General features: G+C 38.3%; 1 protein-coding gene across 5 annotated transcripts in view; it reads left to right on the forward strand.

Annotated features, from left to right (window-relative positions):
• Positions 1–12974, forward strand: part of ANKMY2 (ankyrin repeat and MYND domain containing 2) — a 51361-nt gene that overhangs the window by 24175 nt on the left and 14212 nt on the right. For all 5 annotated transcript variants that reach the window (XR_008473353.2, XR_008473352.2, XM_035253710.3 and 2 more), the window contains 2 exons: positions 5951–6111; positions 12055–12269. Coding sequence is in view for 3 of the 5 variants with exons in the window: in XM_035253710.3 (XP_035109601.1) it covers positions 5951–6111; positions 12055–12269 (376 nt within the window). In the remaining 2 variants the exon portion in view is untranslated. The remainder of the gene's footprint in view (positions 1–5950; positions 6112–12054; positions 12270–12974) is intronic.

The raw sequence follows: 12974 nt of genomic DNA on the forward strand, positions 1-12974 counted from the left end.
TTCCTCTTTCTCCTCCTCTTCTTTCTTCTTCCTTATCCTTCTTCCTTCTTTCTTCTTCCTTTTTAACTTTATGGACACCTTTGCCATAGGAAATGTATTTATTTATTTGTTTGTTTGTTTATTTATTATTATTATTTTGAGATGATGTCTCACTCTGTCACCCAGGCTGGAGTGCAGTGGCATGATCTCAGCTCACTGCAATCTCCACCTCCTGGGTTCAGGTGATTCTCCTGCCTCAGCCTCCCGTGTAGCTGGGACTACAGGCATGTGCCACCATGCCCAGCTAATATTTGTATTTTTAGGAGAGATGGGTTTTGCCGTGTTGTTCAGGCTAGTCTTGAACTACTGACCTCAGTTGATCCTCCTGCCTCCCAAAGTACTAGGATTATAGGCATGATCCACCATGCCCGGCAGGAAATTTATTTTTAAGTAGTTATATATTTTCTTTTATAGCTTCTGTGTTTATTTTCTTGCTAAAAGTGGGGCACTTGACCGGGAGTTATATAAGTATTCTCCTAAATATCCTTCAGTTATTCTTTATGATTTTTTTCTGGTACCTCTAGAATTTATTTATTTAGAGTTCATTTCCCCCCAGATACATAGCTAATTATGATGGCACTATTTATTACACCAGCTAACATTTTCCCACTAAACTGAAATACCACCTTTGTGGTAAGTTAAGTTCTCTTTTACTAAATGATTATATAATTATTTGCAGAAAATTAACATTTGTATGATGTTAGGACTTCCCATCCAATTACACAGTATACCTTTACATTTCTTTTTGGGGAGGAGACTGGCTTTTGCTCCTTCAATAATATTTAATAGGTTTCTTTATATTCTTTCTTTCAAAATTTGTTTCTTAGTAATTTGTGGTTATTGTCCATATGGTACGAATTTGCACTATCACCTCCATACTCAGTCACTTTTTTGGTAATGGATAATAAAGAGAAAAGCTATTAATTTCTGTACTTTTTCCTTATCATTTTTTTATTACAGTTTACTGGGTTTTCTATTAAATTTTATTTTGTTTTCTATTTGAATTTGCTTGGGGCTTCAAAGTAAGAAGAAATAATAGTGATAATTGACATGCCTTTTTCCTGTTTTTAATGAAAATATTTTTAGCTTTTCACTTTTAATATGATATTGCTATTGGTTTTATCATTGTATAATATCACTCCTTTTCTTGTCAAATTCTTTTAGTTCTACTTTTACTGATATTACAGCTATTCCTAATTCCTTTTTTTGAAAATAATCTCTTTGCCCATGTGTCATTTTCAGTCTTTATCATTTCATTTAATAGTATAACTTACTTTTTAATTTTTTTAATTTTTATTTTTCCCTGTTGATTTGCAAAAGTAGTATAACTTACAAACATATAGGTAAGTTCTGTTTTATAATCCAAAATGATAGTTTTCCTCTCTTAATAGGTATTTAGCTTATGTATATTAAATGTAATTACTGATATACGTGGTTGCATTCCTCCTCTTTTATCTCATTTTTATTCTTAATTTTACTTGACTATCATTTTGCATGTGTGTTTGTGTGCATAGGTGCACGCATGTATTTCCCTAAAGGGTACAGTACCATATGTCCCATTCCCAAAGCCCCATATTTATCCATTTAGCAACTTTATAAAATGAAATCCGTATACTTCATTCATTTCTCCACATTCTCTGTTTTTGCCTTATCAGGCCTCAGGTCTTTCCTTTCTGCCCGCTCTGATACTTCTTTAAAACCCATGCCAATCATACCTGTAGCTGTGGACTTTGCTGAGAGAGTCTACTATTTTTAGTACCAGAATGAGAGTGTCATTGACAGCGTGTTACTTCTCTTTCAGTAATCCACACCACTGACTGTATGATTTGCCTGTCATCTCTCTTCACCCACTCATATGAACTCTCTCTCTTACTGTCCTCTCTCTCCTCCCCTTTGTCTCCATTTGTCTTTAGATCTCTGTTCTCATTTAGATTTTGGTTATAAGACGTTTTCAAATGGGTTATGTAGGTTGTGTATTCTTTGAAACCCATCATGACAGAACTATTAATACCTTTCTTTCTGAAATGCGATTCATATTTTTTGCCTAGCTTTCTGACTCATATCACAGTTCTTTTCTCTCAGATATATAGAAGTTATTCTAAAGTTTTGTAAGTTCTGGTTTTGCAAATGAGAATTCAACTTACTTTCCATTGTAAACTTTATATTTCTCATTCTGGAAGAGGGTTTGCATTTTAGGTTATCTTTGAAAGTAAAAAATTTGATTAGGATGTATCTTGTTGTATGTGTGTGTTCCTATGAATCACACTCAGTGAGCCCTTTAAAAAAGCTAGAGGACTCAAGTCTAGGGACTGTAATATAAGAGCAAAATGATATACTGGCTTTTCCACCCACAGCATTTATTTTCTATGTTAATAATATTATTTTATTTATGTATATCCAGAATTTATAAATTTAAAACCAGTAAAATTAAATATTTAAAATTTTCAGTTACAAAAATGTAAACCTAAACAGTCAAGTATTTACAAAGAAAAACTTTAAACATATCACTCAAACATGTTGTTAGCAGATTAATTAAAATAAAATATCAAAATAAGCACTACCTAAAATGAAAAAACTTAATCAGGAAGAAAAGGTAAAGTAATATTATTTTTTCTTTTCAAAAAGGTATAATTAGGCTGGGCGCAGTGGTTTACGCCTGTAATCCCAGCACTTTGGGAGGCCAAGGTGGGCGAATCACCTGAGGTCAGGAGTTCAAGAGCAGCCTGATTAACATGGAGAAACCCTGTCCCTACTAAAAAATATAAAATTAGCTGGGCATGGTAGCACATGCCTGTAATCCCAGCTACTTAGGAGACTGAGGCAGGAAAGTCGCTTGAACCCAGGAGCTGGAGGTTGCGGTGAGCCAAGATCATGCCATTGCACTCCAGCCTGGGTAGCAAGAGCGAAACTCCATCTCAAAAAAATAAAAAGGTTTAATTAAGAATTACCTAGTCTTGTGACAGTATCTTTGTTATGTAGAAATTATTTTTGTATACAGATATTCCCAACTGCTGCCTGCTTTTCCTGACTGTACTAGTCGAAGGCCTGATGAGAAGATATAGTTATAAGCTGATTCCATATTTTCCTCTGACCCCTTTATCATCAAGTTTTCCTATGTCTGGTTTAATACTTTTGATGAGATATTTTAGAAATTTTTTTTTTTTTAGTGGGATCACCTACCTTTTTATTGAAACTGGATGTAGATTTTGTTTTAAGGAAGCATATGGTATATACAGTTTGTCTTCATCTTCTCTGGTTTCCTCATACACAGTTGCAAATTTCCCAACAGTTTCCCATGTGGATTTTGATGCTGTGTTCATAACCCACTTGCATTAGATTTGCTTGGTTGAATGTCATTTTTCTCTCTTCTTGAAGATTCTGGAAGGAGAGGTGATCATTTTTTAAGCAGAGCACCTGACTCATTTTACATTTTTAATATAGACTGCTACTGTTTGACTTCTCAAGACATATATAATGGGGAAAGACATAAAAGAAATACCCACCTCTCCCAATCCCCGCAAAAAGAAAGAAATTGGGTATTCTGGTACTTAACAATAGCATAGAATACCAAAAATGGTATCGTGATCACTGATAAATTCTCTTTTCAAATCAGGGAAGTTTTCTTTTATCATTCGTTCAATTCTCCATCTATTCCTTTTTTTTCTTTTTGAGATTTCTATTATTTTTCACGATTAGATTTCCTGTATTTGTTCTTTAGCTCTTTTATCTCTTGTGTAATGATTTCCATATCTGAATTTTTCTGTTTTGAGATATTTCATCCACTTGATCTTCTTTTTTTTTGTTTGTTTTGTTGAGACAGAATGTCTTTCACCAAGGCTGGAATGCAGTGGTGTGATCAAAACTTGCTGAAGCTTTGGCCGGGCATGGTGGTTCATACCTGTAATCCCAGCACTTTGGGAGGCTAAGGTGGGCAGTCACGTGAGGTCAGGAGTTTCAGACCAGCCTGGCCAACATGGTGAAACCCTGTCTGAAAATACAAAATAAGTTAGCCAGGTGTAGTGGCACACACCTGTAATCCCAGCTACTTGTGAAGCTAATGCAGGAGAATTACTTTGAACCCAGGAGGCGGAGATTGCAGTGAGCCAAGATTGTGCCACTGCACTCCAGCCTGGGCAACAGTTTCTGTCTTCTATCTTCTATCTCACCAAAAAAAAAAAAAAAAAAAAAAAAGCTTACTGTAGCTTCCAACTCCTGGTCCCAAGCAATCTCCTCCCTTAGTCTCCCAAGTAGCTGGGACTACAGGCACACACCACTGGACCCAGCTAATTTTTTAAATTATTTGTCGAGACAGGTTGCACTGTGTTGCCTAGGCTGGTCTGCACTTCCTGTGCTCCAGCAATCCTCCTTCCTCAGCCTCCCCAAGTGCTGGGATTCCAGGCATGAGCCACCACGCCTGGCCTTGATATCCTCTGTATTACTAATTTAGTTCTCAATAGTAACCAGGATCACCTCTTTCAGTTTGCCTGTTAATTTTTAAAATTTGAATCTCTCTGTGGCTCTTGAAAGTCTATTTATATATTATAATTGAATCTGCTTAATTTAATTGCTCTTATTAGCTGTAGTTGTGGTGGTTATTGTTATGGTAAATGTTATCCATATACTTCCAACCCAAGAAGCCCTCTGTTGGAGGCATTGCATAGTTTTCAGAGTTGCTGGGTCCCCCTAGGTACCTTGTTCTGTACCTCCCAGGCAGTCACGTAAAGCTGATAGGGTCCTGGAGCAGTAGAAGAAGAAAGTTTCATGTCTCTGTACCTGTGGGCCCAGGTCAGCAAATCAATCACCTGAGGTGCAGGATGAAGTCCTCCACTCCCAGGTTCTCCCAGGAACTTTAAAGGACAAGCAGAGCCCTCTGCCAGCCTCAGGCGCCAGGATCCAGCCGGCCCACAGTACAATCCCCATGCAGGTTACCTGTTGTTGGCCGGATCAAGCAGATGCTCCCTGGACCAAGCACAAGTGGATAGGGGCTATGCAGGCTGCCCAGGGTGGACCACTCTCTGGGTGCGGGGGCCATGGCGTCTGGGCGCTTTCCCCAGGACTCGCCCCCACTGGTCCCCCCGTCCCCATCAGGCACAGTGGAGGAATAAGTCTCTCCTCCCAAGACCTTTGAAGAGTTTGTGCCCTCCCATGTGTTCTGTGGTTCTGGCTGCTTGCCCAGAGTGGCCACTGCCTTGCTCCCTCAGAGAGGTAGTAGAGAGGGAGCTAGGGAGGGGAGGCCGCAGGAGCACATTTGCAGGTCAGCAGCTTCGACAGGGAAGAGTCTGCTTTCACTGAACCATTTTTAACTAGAGATGGCTTAGAGAAGGACCTTGGAATTCTATGCAAAGTCACAATGTGGATGCCAAGCTTATGGGAGCAAAAGCCTTTTCTCTACTTCATTTCATAAAGAGGCCAAGCTAGAAAAGGGCAAATTTAGGGGGGTAGGAAGTAGGGGGAAGAAGGATTTAGTTTAATATTAGTTATTATTAAATAAGAACAATGCTTTATATGGAGTAAATTTAAATTATGTATAAATACAACCAGATGAGATTAGGGAAGCATGAGCATCATTTGTGTAGGGTTGAAAGAAGAGCGTTTAACTTTTAAGCAATTGTTATAAAATACTTAGGATTACTTACAAGTTGAGCAGTACTTTCTTGTGTAATTCACATAATCTTCATATGTATTTTGGATTCCATGTTTTGAAAAGATTGTTTCTCAACTTTATAAGGAATGTTTATGAATGTTCTCTAAAATATTTTACCCCTCTTCCCCCTCCTGTAGTCTCCTTTCCTGAAAAATAAAGATACTGGTGCATGTTTACATGACAAAAATAGCAACATAATTAATTTTTAAATCCAGATATGTTATTTTTAATACCAAAACTACAACTTTTGTGTTTTTCTATGAAAAGGTCAACATGATTGTGTGACCATAATCAACAATTTCTTTCCTCGAGAGAGACTGGATTATTACACTAAGCCCCAGGGACTGGATAAAGAGCCAAAACTGCCCCCAAAGTTGGCAGGCCCGCTGCACAAAATTATCACCACAACGAATCTTCACCCTGTCAAGGTAGCGTGCCATCTACTGTATTTGTCTTATATGTAAATATTGCTTCAGCATTTATGATCTCATTATATGAGATCATAATTTTCTTGGGTTGAGTTTTGTAGATGTAGAACTTGCAATGGGCTCCTTTGGCCTGTTGATTTATTGAAGGAGTGCTCTCCGTTGAAACCTGGAAGCGAGCAAGCAGGAGAGAAGCAGACTAAAGCATCAGGAAAGGCCATGCCAAGAGATGGGTTTGCTGAAGCCTGGCTTCCACCTCATCCCACCGGGAGCTCTGGAGTGTGAGTAGCTCCAGAGAGGGAAGGGAGTCCAGCTTTTGTATTCATCAGTCTGTTGCTGGCTGAGGCCTGTCCCCAGAGGGAAAGGACAGCCTCCCAGATAGTACCAACCGAGGTGGCTCCCTTTCAATGAGAGCAGTCCTCTGGAGAAAAGACCGTACTAGCTGATCCTCAGAGCCCTTGGGGTCTGGTGTACAGGCCTGTTAAAGAGGATGTAGGTGGGGCACTAACCGCATCTATTGCAATAATTGTCTTCCTAAGAAAGATTCTGAAATGTAATCATGAGCACGTTTTTATTTGATGCCTTTAAGTAACATAGCTCTTCTAGTAATTCTCCAATCAAACAGATTTTCAAACTTCTAGACCAGCATGTAAGTTCAAATGGCTTAACTGAGAAACTTCAAGAGCTGTTCTGAAATATTTCACTGCTATTTTCTTCCACATTCTAAAAATACAGACTTGTGCTGTTGTTGTTTGCAACATAATTTTTTTAAAAATCCAGCTAAACGAGTATAATTTCCTCAATAATCGTCACAGAAAACTACACAGTTACATATATGGCATAGTGATGAGATCCTATTTCAATTTCAGTATCTATTACATGCTTTTACTCATAGTGTAAAGATTTGATAGTAGTTCAGAGCTATTTAAGTGAGCAAGATAGTAAGTTGGATCAAAAGTTGAGAGTCTTCCTTAATATAAGGTGTTACTATCATGTAGTAAAATAGATTTCCCCAGAAGTTTATTACAAAAGAAGAATCTGTGAAGCCTACTGGGCATCATGAAAATGAGTGGACAGTTCTTATAAGGTAACTCTTTTGAAGACTAACACTCATTCAAAGACATAAGATCCGAAATGTGTATAATCTTATTACTTTGCATCCCTGTGCATCTTGAGTATTTGAAGGTTGAGAAACAAACTAAATTTACCCATTGTGTGGTCCTCCACCCAAATTAATTTTCTAGGCCTTTAAGAAACATGAGAAACTAGTAGATACCTTTCCCCTCAGACTGAAGACTGAAATCTGCTATTTTTACTTTAGAAAACTGAGAGTTTTTCTTAACATTCTAGAAGTACCAGAGGCAACACTTGTGATACTAAGTGGGCAAATTTCAGCTGTGACTCTTATGCTCATGTGTCTAGTGGAGATTACTGGGGGCTAAGAATTTAACCTTTAAAAAATATGTATCCTCTTCTGTGTTAGTGGTTCTCTCCCTGCCAGCACACCTAGGGAAGAGGACTCCCTAGAGAAGCACTGACTCCTGTCTACAGTGCTCTCTCAGGCATAGACTGGCTGGGACGGGGAGACAGGTTTCTGTCAGGGTACGTTTCTCAATGTAGAGAATGCATGTTGTTTTATACATCCCTTGTCCCTCCACTGCCTGAGCGCTACAGGATATTCTGACTTAGACTGATTGGAAGAAGTTCCTTGTATTTTTCTGAGTCACTGTCTTTCATTCCTATGCTTCTACCCCTACAGATTGCAGTAAGAGTTTGTGGAGTATTTTTTTTTTTTTTTTTTTTTTGACAGAGTGTGGCTCTGTCGCCCAGGCTGGAGTGTAGTGGTGGGAATCTTGGCTCACTGTAGCTTCTGTCTTCTGGGTTCAGGCAATTCTCCTGCCTCAACCTCCTGAGTAGCTGGGATTACAGGCACCTGCCTCCACATCTGGCAATTTTTTTTTTTTTTTTTTTGAGATAGAGTCTTGCTCTGTCTCCCAGGCTGAAGTGCAGAGGTGCAAATCTCAGCTCACTACAACCTCCACCTCCCGGGTTCAAGCGATTCTCCTGCCTCAGCCTCCCAAGTAGCTGGGATTACAGGTGCCCACCACCACATCTGGCTAATTTTTGTATTTTTTTTTTTGGTAGAGATGGGGGCTTCACCATGTTGTCCAGGCTGGTGTCTAATTCCTGACCTCAGATGATCTGCCCACCTCAACCTCCCAAACTGCTGGGATTACAGACGTGAGCCACCACACCCGGCCACCTGGTTGATTTTTGTGTTTTTGGTAAAGACAGGGTTTTGCCATGTTGACCAGGCTTGTGGAATAATTTTAAATGTTTTCTTGTAACCCAGTCTCTCAGGGTTAAATGTCCTAATAATTATTAATACTCTACCTTCAGTTATCTTTGCAGGCATATATTTTAAGTAAATTAGATTGAGGGCATACTTATTCAGGCAATAATTAGTAAAGTATATAGTCTGAAATAGACTATGTAATATTTTTAGAGTATAAAGGGGGCTATCCTATTATATACCTTCCTCCATACCAGACCTCGCTTTTTGTAGCTATAAACAATCTATTCACTTGAAACCCTTTCTTCCTTTTATCTATAAAAGAAAATGTGAAAGCCACCCAGTTGCTTTTGTTGTTGTGGCCCACTTTTATTGCTCTGCCCCTTTTTAAGCTAGGATGGCTTTTCCTATGGAGTATTATTTTTACAGTAATAACTACTGTATAATGTCAAATAGTTTATAAAACAAGCTCAGAAATTCTCCCTAATACACACCTCACTTTTCATTACAGTGCACATAACATAGCTATATTTGTGTCTAGGTTAAGTGGCTGCTAAGCAGTAAGCATGCGTTTGTTTTCAAAAGGGACCGAGAGGATTGTGCTGATGCCCAGAATATGAAGGTTATTTAGGAGAAAAACAAAATCACTGAAGAAAATGTCAGCAGAGCAGGGTCTCTACATGGACAGGAGGCAGATGTGCACAGAGCAATTCTGTCTTAGATTATTGTGATTTTTGAAGCTCAGTATTGTAGTTAGCAATTTTTTTAAAATTGGGATTTATAAACTGAAAAGAATTCAAAATGCCACTACATAAACATATTCTTAGGCAGCAATCCTTTAAATGGTTAAATGTATTTAGTTTTTAATGCCAATAGAAATATATTTATTTACTCCTCCGCATTAATTAATAAAAAGGATTTCCTTTGTAATGTATTAGTTGATAATGCTGCAGAGATTAAGGAAGGAAGCAAGTACAATATTATTCTTTTGTTTGCAACTATGTAATTGTTTCAATAAGCTTATGGTGGCCGAGCCAGTGGCTCACACATGTAATCCTAGCACTTTGGGAGTTCAAGGCAGGTGGCTCATGGGGTCAGGAAATCAAGACCATCCCGGCTAACACGGAGAAACCCTGACTCTACTAAAAATGCAAAAAGTTAGCCAGGCATGGTGACACATACCTGTAGTACCAGCTACTTGGGAGACTGAGGCAGGAGAATCGCTTGAACCCAGGAGGTGGATGTTGCAGTGAGCTGAGATTGCACCGTTGTGCTCCAGCCTGGGTGACAGAGGGATGCTCTGTGTCAGTAAGTCAATAAATAAATAAAGTTCCTGGTAATGATTTGCTTATCATTTTTCTTGATGTGCATTTGTGCTGTGTATTAAAACATAATGTCTCCAATCAAAAAATTATTAATCTGAGTTCTGTTGGAAATTTTTTAAAAGAATTCTCACTTGTAACTTTAAGATTTTTTATAAATGCCATATATAAAAATACTGATCAAACAATTGTAAGTGATTGAAATTAGCAGAAGTCTAAACAGATAATTAATGATTCTTTTCTTCTCCACCATAAATTAATTGTCGATGTATGTTTTGGTAGAGAGAATTAGCAACAAATTTACCAGTGAGGATCCTGATTATACTTACTTCATTAACTCTAATAATTTATTATTAAGTGTTGGAGTTTTGTAAAACACCGGATTGTATATAAATGTAATGTCAAAAAGTGAAAATCTTTTAATTTCACAGGGACATTTTATCTGTATTAAAATTCTAATTGGAGGGCTAGCTATGGGCTTTACTGATAGATGATCTTTTTTCATGCCTAAAGAAAAGAGTCTAATTCAAGAAAACTACCTGTTGTTCCCTGACATGTCCAGTCCCTGGGATATTGACTTAGCTGTAGCAGGTAGATTAGCAAGTACTGACTAGCTATCTGCTCTGTGCATTCAGTTGTGTCCCCTGTTACATATGTTGTGGTCTTTCAGCTCCTTAGTTCGGCTAGATCCAAGTTCTTGTCTCATAACTAGGAAGAATGAGGCATATGGACACTGGGGAGTGAATGGAATAGAGTTGTTTAGGTGAAAAGAAAGCTCTCAGCAAAGAGGGGATGCAGCAGGGTGGTTCCCCTACCCGAAAACAGGAAAGTACCCTGTGTTCCTGGGTCCAGGTCCTTTTATGGACTCAGAATGGGGAGTGCATGCTGATTGGTTTGTGAGTATGCAAAAAAGGTTAAAGCAAAGACACCACTCATTGGGGGGCACAGCAGTGTAGAAAGCCAGTTAGGAAAGGGTAGGTGTATATAAAATAGGTGGAGGGTGTGGATCAATCAGAAGAGATTGAGCCAAACAGGAAGACAAGTTCTCAGTCTGGTTCGAGGATTTAATTTGTAACTTGGCTTTCAGGCTTTAAACTGTCTTTGGCTTGGAAGTAGGATTTCACTGGGGATCCAGCCCTATCTGCTTAGGCATTTGGCTGCCTGCTGCCACTCTCACATTCATGTTTATGTTACTGTTATGCCACCATGGATGTTTACAGCAGTCCTGTACAGACCTACTTCAAATAATCTACCCTACAACAAAGCTAATACAAAAATACTCCATATTACACTAAATTGAGCTTAATCTGTGCATACATAGGAAATGTGGGACTCATAATGTATAAGATTTGGTAATTCTAATAGTTCCCCTTTAAAGTTATTTATGGTTTCCTCTTTGACCTATTCTCATTACCGTAGATGATTGGAAGCATCTTCAGGAAAATTTCCACAGAAAAGTGTAGTTAATTGGAAAGTAAAGCACATTCACTTTTAGACTTTATGCTAAAAAAAATCTCATTTCCTTATTCTTAATAAGAATTAATGAGAATTGTAGTTCTCCCCGCCATGAAATTGTAGAGCTGAGTAGTGTTAACTAAAAGTGGTTATTGCTCAATGATTTGATTCTTTATGTAAAATGTACAAATTTTTCGTGTTTATTTCTAGTAAAAGTACGTTTAACAGAGACTGTAAAATCATGTACTCTTGAGGGTATACTAGCACTCTGGCTTAAGTAGATGCTGATTGCTTTGTGAGTATGCAAAAAAGGTTAAAGCAGGCCGGGCACAGTGGCTCAAGCCTGTAATCCCAGCACTTTGGGAGGCCGAGGCAGGTGGATCACGAGGTCAAGAGATCGAGACCATCCTGGTCAATATGGTGAAACCCCGTCTCTACTAAAAATACAAAAAATTAGCTGGGCATGGTGGCGCGTGCCTGTAGTCTCAGCTACTCGGGAGGCTGAGGCAGGAGAATTGCCTGAACCCAGGAGGCGGAGGTTGTGGTGAGCTGAGATCACACCATTGCACTCCAGCCTGGGTAACAAGAGCAAAACTCTGTCTCCAAAAAAAAGTTAAAGCAAAGACAGCACTCAATGGATCACATTATAACTTTGATATACAGAGTTCAAGAGATTTCACTATTTAGGGTCTTTCTATATTAGTTCTATAAGTTTGGTCAGGGGTAATTTGCATTCTAACAAATGACATAAAAACTTTATGATCCTAAGGAAGGCTTTGTTTGGTAATCTTTTGAAATCAACTAAATGGATTCCCTAATTTGTACATGGAAAAGTATCTCCTTTTTAATACCTGAGTATATTGGGATTTCCTCTAGATCGTGATGCTTATAAATGAGAATCCTCTGCTGACAGAAGAAGCAGCCCTGAATAAATGCTACAGAGTGATGGATTTGATTTGTGAGAAATGTATGAAGCAAAGAGACATGAATGAAGTATTGGCTATGAAAATGCATTACATAAGCTGTATCTTTCAGAAATGCATTAACTTCTTAAAAGATGGAGAGAATAAACTGGACACCTTGATCAAAAGGTACTCATTTTACTATATCATTTATAAAATACACTCGAGTAAATATAGTTTTTTTATATGAAGCCTCATTATTATGGGTTTCAGTATTAAACATTTTGGCACCAATTGCTATTGTTGTAATCACATTTAGTCTTTAACAAACAGAATAATATTATAGTTACATTGAGTGATTATTCAGTTCTGTATCCTTTACTGTGATGTTTTTATCGTTACTAGTGATTTACAGATGAGGAATCTGAGGTTTGGAGAGGTTAAATAGCATGTGTAAGATCACACAGCTAGAATGTGGTGCAGGTCCAAATTTGAGAATATTTCATGCCCTAGGTTGCAGCTCTAGATTTATAATGGCATCCAGGGTGTCTCTGTTACTGTACCTTGGAGAGCCATGTGTTCTGCTTGTTCTCTGCCCAATAGAGATGAAATTCTCTTGCATCCTTACCTAGAAAAGGGAACTAAGTCTGAAGGGTGTGACTCTGTGAGAGTTTTTATTCTTAGTACAAATAACTGACATGGTAATAAGTAGCTAGCTAATCTGATAACAATGTTTAGTGTGTTTTATGGTGGTAGTCACCTTTGCATATTCATTTTCTGGGCCCAAAAACCTTATAAGGCCTAGCCTAACAGGTAGGTTGAACAGTAATTTGAATTCAGCTCGTCACAGAGAAGAAACTACTAAAAACTGTTGGGTTCAGCTAGGAGAGAATG

This window comes from Callithrix jacchus, chromosome 11 (assembly GCF_049354715.1).
Source record: "Callithrix jacchus isolate 240 chromosome 11, calJac240_pri, whole genome shotgun sequence".
NCBI classification, from domain to species: domain Eukaryota; kingdom Metazoa; phylum Chordata; class Mammalia; order Primates; family Cebidae; genus Callithrix; species Callithrix jacchus.